Source organism: Phoxinus phoxinus (genome assembly GCF_949152265.1).
Source record: "Phoxinus phoxinus genome assembly, chromosome: 5".
In the NCBI taxonomy this organism is placed as follows: Eukaryota; Metazoa; Chordata; class Actinopteri; order Cypriniformes; family Leuciscidae; genus Phoxinus; species Phoxinus phoxinus.
The window spans coordinates 42,733,300-42,753,195 of record NC_136880.1 but is presented as its reverse complement, the minus strand read 5'-3'; the positions used below and the strand labels follow the sequence as shown (position 1 = coordinate 42,753,195).

General features: G+C 42.4%; 2 protein-coding genes across 2 annotated transcripts in view; both read left to right on the top strand.

Moving 5' to 3' along the window:
- The window catches only part of map2k2b (mitogen-activated protein kinase kinase 2b), a 529,628-nt gene that overhangs the window by 276,785 nt on the left and 232,947 nt on the right, over nucleotides 1-19,896 (top strand). The gene's annotated exons all lie outside the window — the stretch shown is intronic.
- Nucleotides 9,512-19,896, top strand: part of LOC306999010 (uncharacterized protein) — a 98,467-nt gene continuing 88,082 nt past the window's right edge. The window contains 3 exon segments of the mRNA XM_079613406.1: nucleotides 9,512-9,578; nucleotides 10,230-10,934; nucleotides 12,085-12,789. Coding sequence (XP_079469532.1) covers nucleotides 9,569-9,578; nucleotides 10,230-10,934; nucleotides 12,085-12,789 — 1,420 coding nt within the window. The 5' untranslated portion in view covers nucleotides 9,512-9,568.

The following is a 19,896-nucleotide window of genomic DNA, read 5'->3' as shown; positions in this document are numbered from 1 at the left end:
ATGAATTCATTAATTGTGTTTATTATATGAATGATTCATATAATTATGCATTTATATAAATAAGGCTATTCTATTATTATTTGTGAGTTGTACACTAATACATTGGATTATTTTATTTATTACAGTTTTTCTTTCACTTTTGTAAAGTGAAAAGTTAATATAAATTGTATTTTATTGTTTTGATTTAGAGCAGTGAATAACTGCTATTAAAAGATAATAGGGTATCACTGTTTATTGCTGATTTTAAAGCTTACTGAACTTGAAATGATTTGGATATCTACAGTTCTACCATAAGAATGGCCCCTCTGTAATAATTGTGGCCCCTCTTGTGCCCCCCAGTTGAAAAAATCCTAGAATCGCCTGTACAATGGTACTGTACAATGTACAATGAAATATAATCGTTGCGAAGTCTGCAGTCTGAACACTTTACCTCAGAGCGTCCGTTGCTAACTGAATGAATTGAGAATATCACCTGAAAATCTGATAACATCAGCAATTTTCATTCAATCAGCTGATTTCTGTGAATGAATGTAAAACGAAATGAATATTGCAGCACAGAGTGAAGTCTGTATACATTAACGACGATTTGAGACAAATACATGTAAATTTAATGTAAAATTATGTATGCGCCACATTTTCGAACACATGATTCTCTATGAGTGTACACACACCGGCGGCGCCCAGTAACGGCTCACCGTGTTCAAAATTGTGCCGCGCCATTTACAGTTTTATCTCTGGTTTTATATTACATTTAGGCCTACATTTATTTGTCTCAAATCGTCGTTAATGTATACTGACTTCACTATGTGCTGCAATATAGTTTTACATTCATTTACAGAAATCAGAATGGAAATTGCTGATGTTATCGGATTTTCAGGTGATATTCTCAATTCTCTCAGTTAACGGACGTCGGACGCTCTGAGGTAAAGTGTTCAGACTGAAGACTCAGCAACGATTGTATTTAATTGTACAGTAGGCTATACAATCATAACACAGTACAGACATTTTCTTAATTCCATAATGCCTTGAACATAACAATATTGCTGTCCATAAACTGAGAAAGTGCGCGTCCGGTGTGCGATACCTCGAGTTGTCCTAGAGACGCGGCGCTGCGCTTTTCGTCCGGTGTGCGACCCCCTTGACTGAACGGACGGAACTTAAATACTGTTAAAGTGCGGTATTTCCATATAAAACATGAGTCCGTATTCTTTGAACTGGCCCAACGGGGTCTCTATTTATTTTCTCAAAAGGTCTACAAACATTGTCACATTTCAGACTCCTTCCACTCTTACTCTCTGGCCCTCTTAGCAGGAGACGCCTTGTTCGCCCCCTAGCGGCCGGTATAGCCTGAACAAGCATTATAACAATTAGATATTGTTACATCCTTTCTCTTTTAGAAAGTTTTTTCTTTTCCCTGAAACACGTGCAAACATTACATGCCCATAAGAATGTACTTTCAAATGTACGAACAGCTTAAATACATGCCATTACCCAAACTACCAAAATGGCTTTAACATCTCAAAACAAGGTTTTTTTTATTTTTATTTTTTTTTTTTTTTACCTAAATGACAGTTTAAGTAGTAAAGTCCTTGTAGCGTTGAGGCTGACGAACAACTCTACCACATCCAGTTGTCTTCGGCACATCCCTGTCACAGGTATCGCTCTGAGTCGGAGGGCTCTGCTGGGATAGTACAGTGTCTATATGGGTTCCCGGCGTGTTTACTGTCTCTATATCAACAACCTCTGTTTGAGGAACAACATGGGCACGTCTGAGGTGTCTACGGTTCCTCCTGAGAACTGCGCCCGAATCCATTTCAACCTCATAGGATCTAGGGTCAACTGGTCTTTTCACCTTGCCCAGCTTCCATTTGGTGTGAGGCTCAAATGGCTGCACTCTGACCGTGTCACCTGGTCGTAGGGCATCTAGATCCCTGGCTGATCGGTTGTAGTACGCACATTGACGCTGTTGGTTGTTAAACAGTGCCTGCTCCGCTTGAACCACTTTAGGCTGGAGAAGGCTGTTTTTCACCGGTAACAGAGATCTCGTTCGACGGTTCAGCAGTCTTTGAGCTGGGCTGCTCTCTAGTCCTTGTGACGGTGTGTTACGATGGTCCAAGAGCGCGAGATATGGGTCTTGTCCCGAAGCTTTGGCTTTGTGTAACAGTCTCTTTGCAGTTTTAACGGCAGACTCTGCCTTGCCGTTACTCTGTGGGTAACCTGGCGATGAGGTTTTGTGGTCAAATTCCCACAGTTGGCTGAATCTTTGGAACTCTTGAGATGAATATTGCGGTCCGTTGTCTGAGACTACTGTGTTGGGAATGCCGTATCTAGCAAACTGTGCTTTTAGCTTTTTTATCACTGTAGTAGCTTTTGTGTCTGGCAAAAAATCAATTTCCCAAAAATTGGAATAGTAGTCGACTGTTACATGGTAGTTTTTGTTATCAAAGTGAAATAGGTCAACGCCTACTTTGGCCCATGGCCTGCTTGGCACCTTGTATGGGTTGAGCGTTTCTCTGTGCTGTTTGTCATCCACTGACCTGCAGATGTCACAGCGAGCTATGTGTGTCTTTATGTGGTCGTTCATGCCAATCCAGTAGACACATTCTCTGGCCCTTCGGAGACATCCTTCTGCTCCGAGATGTGAGGAGTGCAGGCGGCGGGTGATGTCTTTCTGCAGTGATACTGGAATAACAGCACGTTCACCTCGAAACACAATGTCGTCCTGATAACTTAATTCCTCCTGGAATGAGAAGTAGGGTTTAATTTCCTGAGGCACGGCCCTTTTGTCCGATGGCCAACCCTGCTTCATCAGTCGGATCACAGTTTGTAGAGTTTTGTCATCCTTTGTAGCTGTCCTGATCTGGCTTAGACTGTCACCTGAAATGGGTAAGTGTTGCACCATATTAACCGTCTCTATTTCAGCTTCTACAGAGCTCAGAGATGGGCATTCTGGGAGATATGCTCTGCTTAAGGTGTCTGCAAGTAACATGTCTTTGCCAGGAACATACACTACAGTCAGGTCGTATTTCTGAATACGTAGCATCATTCTATGAAGCCTCTTGGGCGCACTCAAAAGAGGTTTCCTAACTATGGACTCTAACGGCTTATGGTCAGATTGGACCGTAACTTTGCGACCATACGTGTACTGATGAAACTTCTCTACACTGAACACCATGGCTAGAAACTCTTTCTCAATCTGGGCATAACCCCGCTCCGTCTGTGTGAGTGCTCTGCTTGCATAGGCGATGGGCTTACCCTTTTGCATGAGTGCTGCTCCCAAACCTGTGTCTGATGCATCACATTGCACTACGAGGTCCTCCTCCGGGCAGTAGTACTTCAGTATAGGAGCATCTGCAATAGACTTTTTTAGTTGCACAAAAGCATTCTCATGCTGCTCCGACCAGTCCCAGTCTGTGTCTTTGTGTGTCAACTGCCGCAACACAGCACACTGGTCCGAAAGGTGTGGGCAAAACTTAGCCAAGTAGTTTATCATACCTAACAGTCTCTGTACTGCTTTCAAATCTGTAGGTCTCGGCATGTGTTCAATAGCACGAACCTTGTCTGGATCCACTTTCAGTCCGTTTGCTGTCAGGCGGTGCCCAATGTATGTACACTCCCTCTTCCTCAGCTTGAATTTGTCTGGGTTCAGTTTAATGTTCTTTTGCCTGCACCGCTCCAGGAACAGTTTCAGCTTCACATCATGGTCTCCTTCTGCCGCTTCCTGCGTCTCTCCCTGACCTGTAATGAGCACATCATCCGCAATAATGTATAGGCCCGGTAACCCGTCCAGTGCTTGGGTCAGTTTTCGCTGGAAAACTTCCGGTGCTGGACTTATTCCCATGGGCATCCTTAGCCATCTGAAACGGCCAAATGGGGTGGAAAACGTAGTCAGATAACTGGATTTCTCTTCAAGCTTGACATGCCAAAACCCGCTTTTGACGTCACACACCGTGAACACTTTAGCTTTAGACATATCTGGGAGTACATCCTCAATAGTTTGTAGTGGGAAGTGGCTGCGCTTGAGTGCCTTGTTGAGGGGCTTTGGATCAATGCATACTCTAGGTTTACCGTTTTGCTTTTGTACCACCACCATGCTACTGATCCAGTCCGTGCTACAGTCTACTGGTGTGATAATACCTCTGTGCTCAAGATCCTGAAGCGCCTCTTTCAGCGGTTTCATCATGGCGACCGGAACACGTCGCTTAGGGAGTTGCACAGGTTTCACACTCTCATCTACTTCCATTTTGTATTCTCCTTCCAGACAGCCGTCTCCTGTGAACACATCTGCGAAATCTGTCTGTATTTGTTCCAATGTCCATTGTCTTTTTGTGTCTATCCCTGTTGTCACAATACTGTCAATAGCCATAATGTTTTCATAGCGTACTTTTATGAGTTTCATAGCCTCACTGGCTCTCTTACCAATCAGTGGTACAGTACAACCTTTGTCCACAACCTGAAACTCTAGCTGGTACAGTTTTTTGTTTCTAGGGTTTCTTAATTTCACTTTACATCGACCCAGTGGCTTCACTTTGCTTCCATTGTACATCACTAACACAGAATTTGTATCCTCCAGCTTAGCATCTGTGTTCAGCATGTTAATGGGCAAAACATTACATGTGGCTCCACAATCGATCTGAAATTTTATAATATCTTTTCCTAGGAGCATGCCTGCAAACAACTGGGAGTCCTTACTTTTGTTAGAGTCAACAGCGTTCACATTTTCACTTTCTGCTACGTCTCTAACACACAGTATGTCCTCATATTCGCTTTCACACTCAGTAACCTTATGCACCGATTTCATCTTCTTCGGTTCAATGCGGGCTTTACACTTAACCGCAAAGTGGTTTTCCTTACCACACTTTGTGCATTTCTTTCCAAATGCTGGACATTTCTGTTTGCTCCTCTCATGTGTCTTGCCGCAAAACTTGCAATCCACGGTGCTTTCTTTCTGTTGTAGGCGCGAAGCTCCTTGCACTATGTGAACTTCCTCCACTGCGTGTCCCGCTATGGCCTTGCAGTTTTCCCGCGACCACTCAGCAGCTCTGCAAAGTTGAATGCAAGTGTCCAATGTCATGTCTTTCTCCCGTAATAGTCTCTCTCGCATGTTGCTGCTGTTAATCCCACACACAATCCTGTCACGGATGAGTGAGTCTCGCAATGTCCCGAAATTGCATGTTTTTGCTAACAACTTGAGTTCAGTAACATAACCATCTATGGATTCACTGGTACCTTGATTTCTTGTGAAGAATTTGTACCGCTCCACGGTCTCGTTCACTTTAGGACTGCAGTAGTTATCAAACTTTTCAATGACGTCCTTAATCGTCCAGTCCGACTTCGCTGTGTCTCCCATTAACGTATCCAGTAGCTCCCTGCCACTCTCACCGACCAGATAACTGAAAAGCCTGACCTTTTTTTTCTCGTCGTCCTCGGCAACAGTTAATCCGATGTACAGTTCAAACTCGTCTCTCCACGACTTCCACGTTTTAGACAGGTTGCTGGAGTCCAGACACAACGTCTGTGGAGGTCTAAGTCCGTCCATGCTGATAGCGTTAGCTTGTTTACTTCGATGCTAATCCACGCTACACGTTAACGTTAGCACTTTACCGTCTTCGGACTTCGCCAGCGCCTCCGCCGCAAACCACTAAAAACTTGGGCAAAAATCCACTGCCGCTGCCACCATGTTAAAGTGCGGTATTTCCATATAAAACATGAGTCCGTATTCTTTGAACTGGCCCAACGGGGTCTCTATTTATTTTCTCAAAAGGTCTACAAACATTGTCACATTTCAGACTCCTTCCACTCTTACTCTCTGGCCCTCTTAGCAGGAGACGCCTTGTTCGCCCCCTAGCGGCCGGTATAGCCTGAACAAGCATTATAACAATTAGATATTGTTACAAATACAAACACAGATGACACTGATTACAGAACACAGGTGATAGATGATGATGATGATTAACTAAACATGATACAACAGAACTAATAATAGGCTTGTTTGAGATGCGCCTTGCCTCGCCTGAAATGTATGCGAGAGTAGTCGGCTGCAGTGAGGGGAGGAGTGGAAAAAGTGCAGGCAAGACGCCGGACAGTTCTCACTTCTCGTAGTGGATCAGACTAGCCTGGCAAGCCAGACTTACATCAAGATGTTTAGTCTGGCAACTCTCCATATACGCGGCTTAATCCGAGGGGCGGGATAAACGGTTGTCTCTCAAAATCCCTCTGCACGCAATAGGATAGCGCTATAACCAATCAGAGCAACGAAGAAGGTGACGCAGTCAGAGCGGCAAAGATCCGGTCCGGCAAAACTCCGAACACTTCTTCCTTATTTAAAAATGACTTAAGTGCCGTTCTTTGCTCTTTTCTTAAAGAAAAACTTAACTCAAAGTCCTCCAGAGTCGTGGCCAAAGCCGATTCGAAAGACCGCTGTTCTCCATCCGCAGCCGCCCTTCTTTGTTTTCAAGTGGCAGCCGTTGCAACTCTGTCGTCATATGTTAAGCCCGTGATTGGCCTGTGATGTATTTAGGTTTTTGCAGCTAGAAGGTCTATGGAGAGTTGCTAGACTGCCCTGCTGCAAAATACATTTTGCTGCCGCTAGGGTGCGTCTAGATTTCTAGGCTAGGATCAGATACCAACGAAATCAAAGGCGGATATCGCGGGATTCACACGCGTGCACGGTGTTGCTAATAATTCAATTCAATTCAATAATTCAATTCAATTAACAATTGATTTGTTAATTACAATATGATAACAATCAAATCAATTTGATAACAATCAAATAACCCATATAGAGATCACACTGTCAGAGATTTTGGGAATACTTACTCACACATCATTTATACACATAAAAACATGAAATCAGAGTTTTAAATTCAAACATTTTAAACGAGAACGATACATCACGGTTGTTTAAAGTCCGCGTGAACCGGAAGTTGCAACCGACTTTATCTCAGTGTTGTGACGTATTTCCGAGAGAAACGGAATACTAAATTAGGAAAAAATAGTGGGCGTCTCGCATCTCGCGCTGATCACCGGTGATCGGTTCTGCGCAGATTTTGCTCATCTCAAACAAGCCTAATGACGGTGAAGATGACACGTGACATGATGACAGGCAGACAAGTCCAATGAAAACAAACTAAACAAAACACAACTGTGACATATACTCCCGGGGCTTTGGAAATCTTGGTCTTTCGTTACTGTCTGTGCGTTACTGTCCTGCTAACGTAACGTTAGCCTAACGTTACGTTAGAGATGTTAAAGATAACGTTTAAACACATCAGAACAGATGTAGACATCCTTGTTTAATTTATCCACGTTTAGTTATGTGGTCTACCGCATAACTTAATCCAGAGCAGACACTGATCTCGGTTGAGATGTGGCTTGGGAAAGGGTAAAAAATACACACCGTCGCCCGGCCTCTCGGGATACCTAGTGCCGGAATCGCATGTAAATAATGCACACCGTTTGACCATTTTAAACTTAAAATGACAAGAAAAAACATATAAAAACGAATGAAAAGTGAATAACTGCAATGCATTTCAATGGACGTGGAAGCAGAGAATGTCCGAGTGTATTGGGTTAGCTATGCGCTCTGTGATTGGCTCATCACGTTTGGGTGCGTGGCTTAGCCATAGGTTATATAGCCATAGACATATATAGCCATAGACTCCATTCCCAGGCGGTCCAGCTGGCATGGGACCACTTCGGGAGCCGTACGGGTAGACCCGTTTGCCCCTCCGGACTCGTCCCATTGCCAGTTGATTTATTCCCTGACTGAGGGGACCCTCGGCACTGATGCACTGGCGCACAGCTGGCCCCGGGGCCTGCGCACATATGCGTTCCCCCCAGTGAGCCTTCTCGCACAGACACTGTGCAAAGTCAGGGAGGACGAGGAGCAGGTCTTGCTAGTTGCCCCTTATTGGTTCCCAGAACTCATGCTCCTTGTGACAGTCCCTCACTGGCGCATTCCTCTGAGGAAGGACCTGCTTTCTCAGGGCACCATATGGCACTTGCGTCCAGACCTCTGGAAACTCCATGTCTGGTCTCTGGACGGGACGCGAAGGATTTAGGATATCTACCACAAACAGTCGTAGACACCATCACTTCTGCAAGAGTTTTTCTCACCGTGAAGACCCCCAAAGATGTTCGGTCGGTACTGTGCTTTCCCTTCTGCAAGATGGGTTGGAGAGAAGGCCGTCTCCCTCCACGCTCAAAGCGTATGATTTTTAAAGGTCCCGTTCTTCGTGATTCCATTTTTTAAACTTTAGCTAGTGTGTAATGTTGCTGCTAGAGCATAAATAATACCTGTACAATTATAAAGCTCAAAGTTCAATGCCAAGCGAGATATTTGATTTAACAGAAGTCCCCTTACAAAGCCGACAGCGAACGGCCGGTTCGGACTACATCCTCTACTTCCTGCTTTAATGACGTCACTAGAACAGTTTTTTGACTAAGCTCCGCCCACAGGAATACACAAAAAAGGGGGCGTGGTCTTGTTGCGCTCCTACAGAGAAGAGGAAGAGTTGCGTTTGTAGAGTGTGTGTCGCCATGTCGTCGAGACGCTGTTATTTTCATCCCGGAGTCAAATCACCTTTGTTTGGACATGTTTACAATAACACAGAGCGCATGCATCTCCACGTTACGGTAAGAGGCGTGGCCTTTCCGGGCAACGTGCGCTAATCTGCTGTCCAATCACAACACAGGAACTAAATCAGCTTTTGAAGGTGCTCTTTGGGGTCGGGAATTCAATTAAATGTAGTTGAAGGAAATCCAAAGGCACTCTTCTTTAGAAATGTATAAAAAGCCTTTATTTGACTGGCTATTTCATAATAGAACATTTAAAAGACATGGGGGGGGGGGGGAAACAACCCACGCGTAGCGGCACAAACAGCCTTCTTCAGGGTATGCTTTCCAATCAAACAATTTCCTCTTTTATAGGTGCTAATTAGAAACACCTGAATGACAAGTTACATGCACATACAGAGAAGGTCCACTAGGTGGTTACATTTCAAATTGAAAGCATATCACAAAAAAGGACTGAAATCTATTTCTTCATTCAACCCAGGGTATACTGTGGCCTGTAACTCATATAGAATGTTTCTCTCTGTAAAAGTAATTTTAATCGGTCACCACCCCGAATACTCGTTTTGATCGTTTCTAAACCCTCAACCATTAGGCCTTCTGGATTACTATTGTGCACATTTTGGAAGTGTTTTGCCATACGGTAATCTAAATCAGCTTTTCTAATGGCATTTTTATGCCTTTGAGACGTCTCTTGGTGCGGCCTACATAAAAGCCTCCACATTTGCATGATAACCTGTATACCACAAAAGAAAACAAACAAAGATTATCACTTTTGAAAAATTAGCTGACATCATATTTTTGTGCATGTGTAAAATAACCTTGAACATCACCTTTGCACCCTACAGGTACACCTACAGCTAGACCCGCCCATGTGCGCCACTGTTCTGAAGCACCGTATGCAAGTCCAGTCAAAGATAAGATAAGCACTAGTTAACTAGAGTGCTGTAAACCTACATTTACTCTGGAACTCCGACTGAGACTGTGACTTAAAATGGACTTAAGTAAGCATTTATTATTTAAAAAATGTATCATCTTGTCCTTGTTAATTAATAGTAAATATGACTTTTAAATCAAACTCGACGTGTTTAGCCTAACGTTACAGTTTCTGTGAGACATTGCTACTGCTTTCACTTTCATATTGGTCAATACAGAAGATTTTTTTTGTAAGACACTTAGGGCTTGCTTTGTTCTCCATATAGTCGTTCCCTATACATATGGCTTGTCACGGATTGCGTTTTGGGTTTATTTGCAGAATATCATGTATTTTAAAGTGCGTGGCTGTGCAATTATGCTCGTGCCAGAAGTGTGCGCACGCAAGAGAGATTTATTCATTAATTTAGTTCGCCTTTTTACATGTTGCATATTTTTAAAGGATATAGAATTACTGAAAACATGTTCTTTTTGCAACAAATGGCAATTTAGCCCCGAGTTTTATGTAATCTCTGTGTTTTTGTTTTCTCCTGATTGAGAAAGTTAATCAATTCTCATTTCTTCATCATTTAGTTAACCATGGATGATGATTAACGTAACTCCATTCATGTGGCATTTGTATTATTATGATTAGAATATTTTTAGTGCAGCTTTCTTGTTAAATGATCAGAAAGCACACACTACAGGATAGCCTAAGTGTGTTTGTTCTGTATTTGTTGCAGGGGACGCCCAACATCTCTCAGAGTTCAGGATTGTGTTGATGGGATATAGAGAAGCTGGTAAGAGTTCAGCTGGAAACACCATCCTGGGCAGAGAGGAGTTTGACTTGAAGAGATCGGCTCAGTGTGTGAAGAGACATGGAGAAGTAGCAGACAGACACATCACTGTCATTGAAGCTCCAGGATGGTGGAGGAATTTCTCTGTAGAGGAGAGTCCTGAGTTACTGAAGCAGGAGATTATCCTCAGTTTGTCTCTGTGTCCTCCAGGACCACACGCTGTACTACTGATCATACGTGTGGACTACACATTTAAAGAGAATAAGAGAAAAGCATTGCAGGAGCATCTGGATCTTCTCAGTGAGAGAGTCTGGAGTCACACTATAGTGCTGTTCACTGGCGGAGACTCTCTGTTAGACACATCTATAGAGCAGCACATCGAGAGTGAAGGGCCGGATCTCCAGTGGCTGCTGGACAAATGTGGGAACAGGTTTCATGTTCTCAACAATCACAACAGGAGTGACGACACTCAGATCAAGGAGCTGCTGGAGAAGATTGAGGAGACAGTGGCACAAAACAACGGCTGCCATTTTGAAATAGACAGAAAGATTTTACAGGAGACGAAAGAGAGAAGAAGAGCAGAGGAAGAGAGAGCAGAAGAACGAATGAAGAAGATGCAAAACAGGAGAGAAAACATCAGATCACAGATGAGTGAGTCCACATACTTTATAGTGCAGATACACACTGAGTATATTACGTACATCATGAAAATGTAACAGTCACAGCAATAATAGCCAGAAACTTCTAGTCATTAACCGCTATTTGGCATTCCTAATAGATGTGTTCAAAGCAGCTCACAGTGACGGCCCCTAAAATCTGTTACTGAAGAAAATAAGCGCTTTTATTTCTTAAACAATCCTGTTCTTCAAAGGATGTGCTTCTGATAACGGAAATCCCTTTATCTAATCCATAGAAAACAAAATAAAACTGCAAACATCTCGTCTTGAATATAATCTTAAACATCAGCTTTACACCGATAGACACGCCTCATGTTTGTCCCGTCAAACACTTTGAAAGTACATTACAAGTAAAAACTACTAGACTGCTGGTGGATCTATATTTTATTTGGAGCTCCAACTAAAGGCAAAAATACATCATGTAAAATTGACATTTGTAATATTGGAAGCTATTTTTATGAGTGAAAAAATTCCAACATGTTCACAGTTTTTACGAGACACTTTTACTGCTTTCATATTGGTCACTACAGACACGATTTAGGATCTGTTTATGCTGATTTAGGCAGATTTTCCCCCCCATGAAGTTATTTTATAAATATAAGCAGTCACAAATTGTCTTTTTTGGCTTTCTTTCCATCTAGTAAATTAATGTAAATGTAATACAGTCGTGTATTTTCTGGTGCTAATAGCCACCAGTGCATTGATAATACTTTCCCAGTCGACAACACGCACAAGAGAGAGATTTATTCATTGGTTTAAAGGGAAAACTTAAATTATTTTTAAAGAATATACTTTCTGAAAACATTATTCTGAAGCTATTTGGGATTTAGTCTCGCTTAATCGGTGTGTTCTGTGATCTGTTGTTTTGTCTGCAGATCATTGAAATTAAGCTATTTTCTTTTCTCCATAATTATTGCCCATCGATAACTTTTGTTCAACTCTGATTTAAGAGTTTAATTGATGTGAGATACACTTATGGCATTTTTAATCAATAACGTGTCGTTTGACACACATACAGATAAGGTGAACCTAGTTTCAGAAACCCCTTTTTCACAAGAGATTATTTAAGAAGATTTAAGATGTCACCCATCTTAATTAGTGTGTTTGTTCTGTATTTGTTGCAGGGGACGCCCAACATCTGTCAGAGTTCAGGATTGTGTTGATGGGATATAGATATGCCGGTAAGAGTTCAGCTGGAAACACCATCCTGGGCAGAGAGGAGTTTGGCTTGAAGAAATCTGCTCAGTGTGTGAAGAGACATGGAGAAGTAGCAGACACACACATCACTGTCATTGAAGCTCCAGGATGGTGGAGTAATATCTCTGTAGTGGAGAGTCCTGAGTTACTGAAGCAGGAGATTATCTTCAGTGTGTCTCTGTGTCCTCCAGGACCTCACGCTGTACTAATGATCATACGTGTGGACTACACATTTAAAGAGAATAAGAGAAAAGCATTGCAGGAGCATCTGGATCTTCTCGGTGAGAGAGTCTGGAGTCACACTATAGTGCTGTTCACTCGCGGAGACTCTCTGTTAGACACATCTATAGAGCAGCACATCGAGAGTGAAGGGCCGGATCTCCAGTGGCTGCTGGACAAATGTGGGAACAGGTTTCATGTTCTCAACAATCACAACAGGAGTGACGACACTCAGATCAAGGAGCTGCTGGAGAAGATTGAGGAGACAGTGGCACAAAACAACGGCTGCCATTTTGAAATAGACAGAAAGATTTTACAGGAGATGAAAGAGAGAAGAAGAGCAGAGGAAGAGAGAGCAGAAGAACGAATGAAGAAGATGCAAAACAGGAGAGAAAACATCAGATCACAGATGAGTGAGTCCACATACTTTATAGTGCAGATACACACTGAGTATATTTCGTACATCATGAAAATGTAACAATCACAGCAATAATAGCCAGAAACTTCTAGTCATTAACCGCTATTTGTAGAGGCATTCCCAATAGATGTGTTCAAAGCAGCTCACAGTGACGGCCCCTAAAATCTGTTACTGGAGGAAATAAGCACTTTCATTTCTTAAACAATCCTGTTCTTCATTGGATGTGCTTCTGATAACGGAAATCCCTTTATCTAATCCATAGAAAACAAAATAAAACTGCAAACATCTCGTCTTGAATATAATCTTAAACATCAGCTTTACACCGATAGACACGTCTCATGTTTGTCCCGTCAAACACACTTTGAAAGTACATTACAAGTAAAAACTACTAGACTGCTGGAGGATCTAGATTTTATTTGGAGCTCCAACTAAGGCACAAATATGTAATGTAAAATGGACATTTGTAAGATTAGAAGCTATTTTTACAGAGAAAAAAATGTCAACATGTTTACGGTTTTTGCAAGACACTTTTACTGCTTTCATATTGTTCAATACAGATTAGATTTTGGATCTGTTAATTCCAATTTAGGCAGATTTTTTCGAGATACACTTATATGTCATTTTTAATCAATAATGTGTAGTTTTACCTGGTCAAAAACAGCTCTGTTTTCATCACGCCATTTAAGTGCATGTGTCTTTAAATGATAATGAGCCCCTCTGTTCTGTGGGCGTTTGACACACACACACGTGGAGTGTTACCTTTATAACAGGTGAGGGTATATTTTGGAGAAAGAATGGCAGCGGGAGTCTCTGAGGACACATCTGTGCAACCGTATCAATTTGAACCGGTTTCGGACCCAGAAAAAGATGACGACCCCGAAGAAGTTCGACAATTAAGGCCCCGTCCACACTACTGCGTTTTTGTTTAGAAACGGAGAATTAAAACGAATACGATCTCCATCCACACCAGCGTTTTAGCTGCGTATTAGAATTGATCTCCGTCCACATTAAAACGACTGAAAACGCGGATCACGTGACCATTCACCAACACTGGGCATGCGCATGCCGGTGTAAACACAACTTCATTGATAAAATTATCCCACCATGCGCTGGTTCTTCCCGGGCTAACCCAGAATCGACGCTCCATGTGCGGTCGGTACCGCCGCTGCACAAGAATTGTCACAGATCGCTCGAATGATAGCTTGCCTCCGGCGCATGTAGGCAGTTATAGCATTGTAAAATGCAGAATTTACTTGCACAACAGCTGCTAGCAAAGATATACGCCATGACTGACGACACCCAATCATAGAGCCGAGCGTGAGCCTCTACTACGTCATCGTTTCTAAAGTCCTCCGTTTTGACCTGTCCACACTAAAACGCCCTCCGGAGATTCAAAACGAAAAACGGGTAGGCAGCGTTTCTAAACTTCTCCGTTTTGGGTCTCCGTTTTTGCCATTGTAGTGTGGACGGGAGGTGCAAACGTAGCAAAAGGTCGTAGCAGTAGTGTGGACGGGGCCTAAGGCTCGAACAGGACGTTTCTGAATGGTTGGTTAACGTAATGTCACTTTGATCTATCTTTGTACTGGCAGGGTAACGTTAGAGTAGTGAGACACGAACGCTCTGTGTTTAACGTTACTGATACGTTAGTTCATTGACAGATTGATGTTACAGCTAATGGTCATGAAAAACTTTTCTCGGTAAATGTAGGCTTGTCAGTGATGAATAAAACTTTACACTCACTTCTTCTGGAGGTGATGCAGGAACACGAATAGTTGGTACCGATTCTATTTTTAGGAGCAGCTTCTTATACTGACCCTCGTTTATAAAGCAGTCTGGTGAGAAATGATTCACGCAAACACATGAACTATGGACTATGATGACAGCTCACTCTGGGCGGGTCTGTGTTGAAACGCTGCTGTCAATTAACAATCGTGGGAGGGGCGTCCGTGTGACGTCACACGGTCAGACGGCTCGATTTGAGAAAACATATAAGGAAATTAAAAAAAAAAAACACTGGATGGATTTTTATCATTATATGATGGTTGTGTACAGGCACTGCCAACACACATTTCAGTACAATCAACTTGTAAAAGTGCATGTACCATTATATGACCCCTTTACGAAGATTTAAGATGTCACCCACCTGTGTTCTGTATTTGTTGCAGGGGACGCCCAACATCTCTCAGAGTTCAGGATTGTGTTGATGGGTGACAGAGGAGCTGGTAAGAGTTCAGCTGGAAACACCATCCTGGGCAGAGAGGAGTTTGGCTTGAAGAAATCTGCTCAGTGTGTGAAGAGACATGGAGAAGTAGCAGACAGACACATCACTGTCATTGAAGCTCCAGGATGGTGGTGTGATATCTCTGTAGAGGAGAGTCCTGAGTTACTGAAGCAGGAGATTATCCTCAGTGTGTCTCTGTGTCCTCCAGGACCACACGCTGTACTACTGATCATACGTGTGGACTACACATTTAAAGAGACTGAGAGAAAGGCATTGCTGGAGCATCTGGATCTTCTCGGTGAGAGAGTCTGGAGTCACACTATAGTGCTGTTCACTGATGAAGACTCTCTGTTAGACACATCTATAGAGCAGCACATCGAGAGTGAAGGGCCGGATCTCCAGTGGCTGCTGGACAAATGTGGGAACAGGTTTCATGTTCTCAACAATCACAACAGGAGTGACGACACTCAGATCAAGGAGCTGCTGGAGAAGATTGAGGAGACCGTGGCACAAAACAACGGCAGCCATTTTGAAATAGACAGAAAGATTTTACAGGAGATGGATGGTAGAAATAAAACAGAAGAGCAACTGGACAAATGGAGAGAGGAATACAGATCACTGACTAGTGAGTGAAATCATAAAAGTTTATGAATATTATCTACACTCTTTTTTTACACGTGTGAACTGAACAAATTGATCTTATAGTGTGTGTACTCTAAAATCCATGCAAGCGTTCATGTTTATAAAAATGGCCTTTGTCGTGGAAAAGTACTTATCACCACGTCAGGATCTTAGCAGAAATACACACTTTCCTTGAGACAGAGAGTCTGCAGGTATTTGGAAATCTAAGCAATTCTTGCTGCTCTTCATTCTCAAGTAAAAGATTTGGACGTTGACTGGTGCTCTTTTACATGTTAATGACATTAATAAGGCAGTATTTACAATGCAGAGATCGGAAACCATTCTGCTGCACACAATTTCAAAATCATTTGCGATTTATAAATTTCACATCTGGAAGAGAGGCGTACGCAGGTTTTTTTGTGTCACGTACGCACATTGGAGAAATTATCGTAGGATCAAATGTAGGAAGGTTTCTATGCATTTCCAAATGTAGGAATGTTTAAAATCTGGTTATATAGCAACTTCTAGCAAATGTAATAATGATAAAACTGAGGTTATTGCTTGTGGGTCTAAGTTACACTCTCGCCCGAAGCCTTCAAGCAAGAAAACGGATCTGAGGACCATTCTTGCGAAGAAGGAAAGGGGCGAGTGAGAATTGCTCCTCCACAGAACCCTCAGGAAATCGATGTCTGTATTCCGCCATCAAGTGCGCTTCGGGACACACCGGTTTCCAGGAAGGAAGTGCACTCCACTGGGTGCGGCAGTGGCTCAGTGGTTCATGTAGGTTGTCTACAAACCGGAAGGTTGGTGGTTCAATCCCCGGTTCCACCTGACCAAGTGTCGAGGTGTCCATGAGCAAGACACCTAACCCCAGCTGCTCCCGACGAGCTGGATGGCGCCTTGCATGGCTGACACCGCCGTCGGTGTATGAATGAGTGAGTGAATGGGTGAATGTGAGGCAATGTAAAGCGCTTTGGTGGCCATTGGGTCTGTGAAAGCGCTATATAAATGCAGTCCATTTACCATTTACTCCCTCTTGGCAAAGGAGACCATAGAATGTATTCCTCCTCCCGAGCGGGAGTCCTGGTTCTACAGCCGGTACTTCTTGGTTTCAAAGAAGGATGGGGAGTTGCGTCCCATTATAGATCTGTGAGTAGGATCATTCACTGAGGAGATTCAGGTTTAGGATGTTGACAATTCCCACCATCGTGCGTCAAATCAGGTCCGAGGACATATACTTCCACATCTCCATCCTTCCTTCCTTCTCACAGGAAGTTCCTGAGATTGCTTTTGGGCGCGAAGCTTTCCAATATCAGGTTTACTAAATGCACGGATGCAGCGATGGCCCTGGTGAGGCTCTTGGGCATCCATGTATTGAACTATATCGACGACTGGCTGATACTGGCCCAGTCTCAGGAGATGTCGGTTCGGTTCTTGGCCATATAAAATACTTGGGGTTGAGACTCAACACACAAAAAAGAGCGTGTTAACACCCGCTCAATGAACCACCTTCCTATTAGGGTACTATCTGTACGATCAGATGCTTTCGTTCCCTGACGATAGGGCTGAACGATATTCTGTTTTAACATCGACATTGCGAAGTGCGAGTGAGCGATAGTCACATCGCCCGAACATGCGATGTGAAGGTAGCACCAGGGGGAGATATTACATGCGCTTCATGAGGCACGCGCGCGGTCTCTTGCTCTCTCTCCGTCTCTGCCGTGCACGCGCAGCGTGGATTGGAGCACAGTCTCTGTCTCGCGGGCGCGCTCGCTCTAGATTCCGGAGATTTTAACTAATTAGCGGGCATCAGTGAGCCGCTATCAATATGCGGGAGACTTTTTTTGGTGCCCACGCAGCTCTTGATGTGCGTGGTGGGAGCGGCGGCACTGTCAGTCGGTATGGTGTAAAGCTGCTGTTTAAATGTGTTCGGCTTTTCTGTTTACAGAAACATGTTCTCTAATCTGTTTAGAAGATTTAATACAACAAAATATATTCAAGGTTTATTTCATTTTGTTTATTTCATATGATTATGATGACCAACACCAACACTGTTTTACATTGGCACTTTGGCTAAGAAAAGTTGACTTAAAAGATTGTGAACTAAAATGCTTATAAGTTGTTTAAAAATATATTTATTTTAAGTTATATTGTTGTAAACCAATCAGGGGGGTTGGTGTAAAGCTGCCGTTTTATTTAAAAATGCGTTCTGTTTACAGAAATGTTCTAATTTTGGAATAAAATATTAGGTGACCTTTTTGTCACTTGTAATGAAGCTTGCTTATTAGGGAAATTATTAATATCATGGAATGGTAATTATTGACTTTAGCCTGGAGTTATGGCTCTCAATATCGCAATATATCGTTTGGGAAAAAAATATCGCAATGTAATTTTTTTCCAATGTCGTGCAGCCCTACCTGACGATATTGAAGAAGCCTTGGTTTCTGTCCCAGGGTTCGGTGTTGGGAGCGTCTTGTTGCCGTAAAACTGTCTTGACGGACACATCTCTCACAGGATGGGGCGTGGTCATGGAGGGGCGTTTCTTGAGAGGTCTATGGGAATAATAGGAGTCCAAACCACGCTAAACCACTAAACACACTAAACCCTGTTTAGCTGCAATAGGAAACCAGGCAAAAGCTGCAGGGCCAAACAACATTGAACATTGTAATCATATCATATACCTAATGTTCTGTTTCTGTGTGAACCAAATTTCTGCAATGAAGTGAATCCTCCTTCCCTGACCCATTTAGAGTGGACAAAGTTGACCATCTGAATTAATTACAATCACATGAACTGATGAATATATTCCTTTAATGTCATGTCAGTTGCTTTGGATCAAAGTGTCTGTCAAATGCATTCATGTTGTAAATGTTCTACTGATCTGCTCTCTGCTTTCATTATTATAGTGAGTGGAGATGATGGATCTGATTCATGGTCTGTGGGAAGTTCTGCTTATGGTTCATTCAGATCACGATCAGGAGCAGACCCAATGTTCGGTTCATCACATTCCAGAGATTCATCTCACACAAGTTACGTGTCAGGAGCCATAAAACGACATAAAAGCATTGGACTTCTACCACCAAACAGTGAGTGTCTTGTTTTATTTGGCACTTTCAGTACATTTTGGTCTCCTTTTTTACAGCATTAGAGCATTTTTTGAGAAAAGTTTATTTGTATTTTAATGTAGATTGTCATAAATTTGTTACCACGTTTTCCCCCATTTTTTAGGAACATATTGTAAGTTTTAAATCTCTGAATTTTGTTCTATAAGAGTTTCAAACCTTTTACTGATTTAAAAAAAATTTCCCCCAGTGAGTGGAGATGAGCGGTCGGACACACTGTCTGTGGGAAGTTCTGGTTACGGATCATTCAGATCACTATCAGGAGCAGACAGCGATTCAGTTTTTAGCTCATCACGCTCAGAAGTCTCATCTCACAGCTCAGGATTCGGGTCTTTGCGGTCCATCCCGGAGTCTGTGGAACATCCAGGAACCAGACGAGCACTTGGTGTGACCATGATCTCAAAACTTTTCCCAAGAAGATCAAAGAAGCATGATAAGCATGAAGACACTAAGAAAACGTGAATTATATCAAATGAATGAAAGAGAAATTGTGTCTTTATAATTTTGACATTTACATTTTGACGACATATCTAACGATAACTAAAACTATAAGTTGTCTGATTAAATTAGTGGAGATATAAACATAAATCATTGATATGTAGGCTAATTAACATGGAGTGTTTTTTGTTTATTTTGTCAAAAATGTGTTTATTTTTTAACTTTCTTTATAAATAATTTAATTTTTAATCCCAGATTTATATATATATATATATAGCTATATAGAGGATACACAGAAGTGCTGTTCCAATGCTTTGCTGTTTACTGTTGGCAAATGCAGCTCGCTTCTTTTGAAAGTTAACGTGTACGTGTTTATATATATTGATAAATAACACGTAGCAAACTATATAAAGTTTGCTAAGGGGTACTTAAATGTAACAAACAAATCATGTCAAAAAGTATTATCTTACAAAAATGTCTGTCAAAATATATTGAATGAATGATGTTCACTAACCCGGTAAAGTTTTTCAATTGGATTGCTGTTTTTCTCTCTTTAGCCTGCAGTGTAAAGTATTTCACTCGGTTCCCTGATCATTCTGATTCAATTTCAGCAAGTGAAGAACACATTCTCATGTATTACGTTATCGTCTCTGACAGACAGCATGCTGAAGCCACAGGCTGCCATTTTCTTCCTCTTCTC